Raw genomic sequence first — 4931 nt, forward strand, 5'->3', positions numbered from 1 at the left:
TGCTGAACCTGTTTATGTAATGAAAGAACAATGAGTTGCTTGGACTTGAGCTAAATCGCATATGGTAAAAGCTCACATGATTTGATAAGACATACCAACGTATGCAAAGAAAAGGCAATATAAAGCTGCAATAATTGGAGATGGAATTGAAGCAAAAACAGCTCCAAATTTTCCTGCATAGAAAAGCATGTAAGCGATTTCGTACTTTTAACCGAAAGAGAGAGAGTTACATGTTTCACTCACCAAGAATGGAAAAGAAAATCATGAACCCTGCTGATATTTGAACAACCCTTCGACTGCCAACACGTGTCAGTGCCAACAATCCAGCATTTTCACTGCAGTTGAGGAAGAAAGTTTCTAATGCCAACATAAGGGAGAGGTAAAAAAGGACCAAGTTTGGTGGGAGATTAAAATGCCTTTTCAGTTCAAAGAAAAGGAGGATTCTACATATGAATCTTACACAGATACTGATGATCCACTCCCAGTTCCAAATATGCCTGAAAAGAGAATTCCGACTCCCTGGGATCAATATGAAAGAGGTTATTAAAAAAGGGTTAAAACAGTTCCGAAAATCACTCAGCCAACCAATCACATTGCAGTTATAAAAATTGTGCAGCTTCAGCCACGAAAAATTCTGTAAGATCCCATCATTTTTAGATTCAAAAGGTAAAAAGAGAGGTGAGATTTGAGCCTGGCCATTCCATAGAAATTCAATTCAAAGAGAATCATACCCTCTAAATTTTCTGTGTGCTTGAAAAATGAGTAAACTGCAAAGATTAGTGCAAAACATAAAAGCTATACCTGCCAACCAACACCACGGCTAAGTATAGAAGGTGGAAGTGGAGTTGCACTTGCATACCTAGATACAGCAATGAAGGCACCAGTGGACTGTTTTGCCACAGAAAGTGAATTGTAAGCAAGTAAATTTCAGAGATCGTGAATCAAGATAAGCTGCCAAGTCCTACCATGGTGTCAGTCAATGATAAACATTTCATGCAGTAAAAAACTTGAGTTGCGAAGCATTAAAAAGGAGAAGTTTTTTCTTAGTGTTCAACAAAAGGCAGACAAAAGGTGATTCAAAGAATTTTAACACAGAAGAAAGGAAAAAAACACTGATTTGAGGCGATTTAATTATTAAATTAAAGAGAAATTGTCTGCTTTATAAGTTGTTAGGTTCAATTCCACAACTATGAGCTGAAGTAATGAAAGAAATACGAGCCACCAAATGTAGTAAGCACCAATTCACATTTATTAATGCATCTCAGAGTCACAGCTAGAAGTAACCAAACCTCTACTAGTGCAACAAATGAAGTAGCCATCATTGCAAAAGCCTCTCCAGCATCAAAAGTAGGAGCTCCCCATTGGAAGGGGTATGGAACTCTTATCCTGCACAAAACACCATTATACAAACAACTAGGATCAGTGAGCACAAAAAATACACTTCATTTTGACCTTTTATTCCTATACTAGTATCATATCACCATGAACTTCAGCCAATAAATAGAGCTGTGACTTGTAAGAAATATCCTTTATATTACAATATAACACAGTAATTAGCCGCTTCAAGGAAAAACCTTTGTTACTCATCCTTATGGTTAACAATGATGTTATATCACAGTAAGTTCAAGTTAAATAGAGATTCAGTAAGAACCTTACCAGGGAGCAGCACCTATAATTCCTGCACGGTCAGTTCGGCAGCTTGTTTGGGTTTGGTGTGCTGTATTCTTATATGCCCCACTTACAGTAAGGAGGTGAGCATAAACCCACACAATGACCACAGAGAATATAACAGCAAACCGATTAAACACAGCCCTCTCCCCTCGTATCCAATGGGGTATGTACTGCAAAAGTGGTCAAAGTTTATTTACTCAACTATACTAAACTTCCATAAAAAGAAGTCCAATAATTGATGTTCTCATTGAAGTCCTCTGATGCAGTTAAAATGAGAGGGACATAAATGTGCACTACATAGAGGTTTAATACCTGCGAGAAAATTAAAAGAAAGATGATCTGTGGCAGTCCAATCTCCACACATTTTGCAACCTAGAAATCCCAAAGCCGAAGCCATTAATGAACACTAATAGAAGATGCAGTTTTAAACAAGACAAAAGGAGGAGTAAAGGAGCTTAGATACATACTAGAGGGAAACCAAATTCATAGAGGCCGAATCCAGATAGAGCAACCAAAGGAACGGCAGATAATGGACTCAAGAGCCTGGCCAAGTATCAGAGAGACAAACATTAATCACGGACCTGGCCAAGTATCAGAGAGACATAAAACATCAATTGATTAATCTTCAGTATAACTAAAAATTCACTGACGTTCCCAATTATACAATCTGGTAATTATATGCAAATCAAGTATCATGCCAAAGTCATTTCAATTCCAAAACTAAATTAAGAAAAAAAAAAGTCATAACTAGATGAGAGAGGAGACCTATCAAACAGAGTGAATTAGAGAAGTTAATAAGAACACTGCGACAAACTGGTAATGCTTTTAATCAATTAACCAGGATTTATTAAACCTTGCAACATTTCTCCAAAGGCCACTGAAGCCCACGACAATCTGGAGAGTTGAGGCAACAATGAGCGCACCTTGAATTCCACGCATTGTCTTTTCAAATCTCTGCAACACAAAGGATCGTTGAACAATTAAGAAACATACATGCACGAAGTTTAGTAAGGCCGTATCTACGTAAGGGGGAGATCCAAAGGCCACCTCGACAGGATCCAAAATTTCATTATATCGACCAGCCAAAACGATTGAAATGGTAGCAGGCAAATAGCTAAAGGAACCTCCAATAACTGCAGGCAGGCGAGTACCAAAAAATGTTTGGAAAAATGTATTTAATCCAGCCACAAATAGCAATGTTTGAATCATCTTCGCTTTTTCCTCCTGAAAACAGTCAGAATTCACATAAATTTAGAAGCAGATACATCATAGAAACAAGAAGCATCAAAGAGCAGAATCACTTACATTTCTTCCCCCCATCTGAGGAACAAGAGCAGTGGGTATAAACACTGTTGTCCCAAGCATCACCAAGTAGTGTTGGAAGCCAAGTAGAATTGCCTCAGCTGCATTTTTTGAAACAACCCCAAATATCATCAAATCAATAAACAAATGAACGATCGATTATAAAACAAAATAAACATGCAGATGGACTCTATCAAATTCATAGCAACTGCAACAAATGCCAATACAAGCAAAAGAAAATCAGAAATCCCACATAACCAAAATTTTAAAATTAACTGATTTTGCACCCAGAACACTATAAACGGGTCAGGAATCACTATGAAAGGATTAAAAAAACAGACAGAAAAGGAAAGAAGAACAGCGACCAAATAAACCAAAAATGGGAACAGAAAAACAGGGGAGATGTAGACAGGAATAGCACAGAAAAAAAGGTGGTAACTAGAAAAACAAGGGGAAGGTAAAAAAGAACATCAAACGGGGTGATGAAATGCATAACATTGGGTTACTAATCTAGTATAAAATTAAAAACAGTAGTAGTGGTAATGATCCTCATAGTTCAATTTATATATATATATATATAGTATAAGTGAAGATAAAGAAAGAAAAGAGAAACCGACGCCAAGGAGGAGGGCTGGTAATGCAGTAAGAAATATTTGGAAGCTGATCCTTAGCAGGATGTGGCTGCAGCTCTTCCTGTTTTGGTGGTGGTGCGGCTCCTCCGCCTCCCGCCATATCCTTTCTCTCTTTGCTGTTCCTTCTGCTTTCTCTGACAAAGAAATTTGACGGACGACCTCCGTGCACCCTCTAAATAACCCAAATCTTTACAAAAAAAACCCAAATCCCTCTAAGAAAAAAGTACAAAATCCCAAAAGAAATAACAAACTACCGAAGCCCAATGTCACAACTCCCAAAAAGAACGCAGAAAAAAAAGGATTAAAGCAGTGAAATGGTACTGGTACTGATTAGTAAAAGAGAACAGGTTAAAGCAGTGAGACCAGGTTGCGGAAAGAAAAGGTGGGAAGAATTGCAGTGAAGAACATGGCAATTCTAAACTCTTCTGATAGCGGAGTACAACAACTAAAAAGTAAGTATGTAGGTTAATAAAGACCCATTCCCCTAGGAGGCCAAACAACTTAATAATAAAGTGAGTGTGAATGGAGAAAGAAAGAGAGAGAAAACAGAGAAAGAAAGCAAAAGCTCGTCTCTCCCAAAGTAAAAAACAAACCAAAATTTATACTCCTCTCTTCCTCTCCCTCCTCTGCGCAAACCAAAGGAATCTCTTCCTCTCTCGAACTCTCTTTTCTTTACATGCATACCTCTTTTTCTTTTTCTTTTTCTTTTTCTTTTTCTTTTTGTTTTTGTTTTTGTTAAATAATGTTGGGTCGACGCTCTGTCTCTCCCCTCTTCGCAAACGTAAAGAATACAGCTTGGTTGCTTAAAAGCGCTGCTCCAGTACCGTCACCTTTACCAGCCTTGTTATTTCTGTAAACTATCCTTTACATTCATCAATGTTTCACTTCCGCCCTCATAGTTTATACTTTCTGAATCTTACCCCTATAGCTTATTTCATGGTTTGGGCAGTAACACGGGGATGTTTTGAAATCTACAAGGGCGTTGATTAAATTACAAGACAGAACAGATTCAGAGCAAAAGATGGGAAATTCCTAATGCCCTTAGATTCATTGGTTATAATTCCTTTGCTTGTATCACCCCAACTAGTTAATTAGTTTCAAGCTAGCTACTCGCTCTCTAAGATAGGCAATAAATTACTCCTGCTACTTACGGTGGTGAAGAAAGAAAAACTCAGGAGTGTGCAATGAGTGCTCCTCCTGTATATCATGCATGCAATTTCTTCCAAACAAAGCAAGGGATTGTTCATTCAAGAGAGCATTTTTTATATTGTTGCAAGAAAAAGATCGTATTTTGTTAGACTGATTAGTCCCTTCCGGCTTTCCCTA

At 37.8% G+C, this 4931-nt stretch overlaps 1 protein-coding gene across 1 annotated transcript in view; it reads right to left on the minus strand.

Moving 5' to 3' along the window:
• Positions 1–4187, minus strand: part of NAT8 (nucleobase-ascorbate transporter 8) — a 4878-nt gene extending 691 nt beyond the window's left edge. Inside the window, exons 1-12 of the mRNA XM_011023342.1 lie at positions 3591–4187; positions 2977–3074; positions 2719–2895; positions 2525–2625; positions 2139–2214; positions 1984–2043; positions 1657–1841; positions 1290–1386; positions 802–888; positions 461–519; positions 244–335; positions 96–173 (exon numbers count right to left, since the gene is read on the minus strand). Of these exons, the coding sequence (XP_011021644.1) occupies positions 96–173; positions 244–335; positions 461–519; positions 802–888; positions 1290–1386; positions 1657–1841; positions 1984–2043; positions 2139–2214; positions 2525–2625; positions 2719–2895; positions 2977–3074; positions 3591–3705 (1225 nt within the window). The 5' untranslated portion in view covers positions 3706–4187. The remainder of the gene's footprint in view (positions 1–95; positions 174–243; positions 336–460; positions 520–801; positions 889–1289; positions 1387–1656; positions 1842–1983; positions 2044–2138; positions 2215–2524; positions 2626–2718; positions 2896–2976; positions 3075–3590) is intronic.
• Between the last annotated feature and the right edge of the window lie 744 nt (positions 4188–4931).

The sequence above is a fragment of the Populus euphratica genome, unplaced genomic scaffold (genome assembly GCF_000495115.2).
Source record: "Populus euphratica unplaced genomic scaffold, PopEup_1.0 scaffold9.1, whole genome shotgun sequence".
NCBI lineage: Eukaryota > Viridiplantae > Streptophyta > Magnoliopsida > Malpighiales > Salicaceae > Populus > Populus euphratica.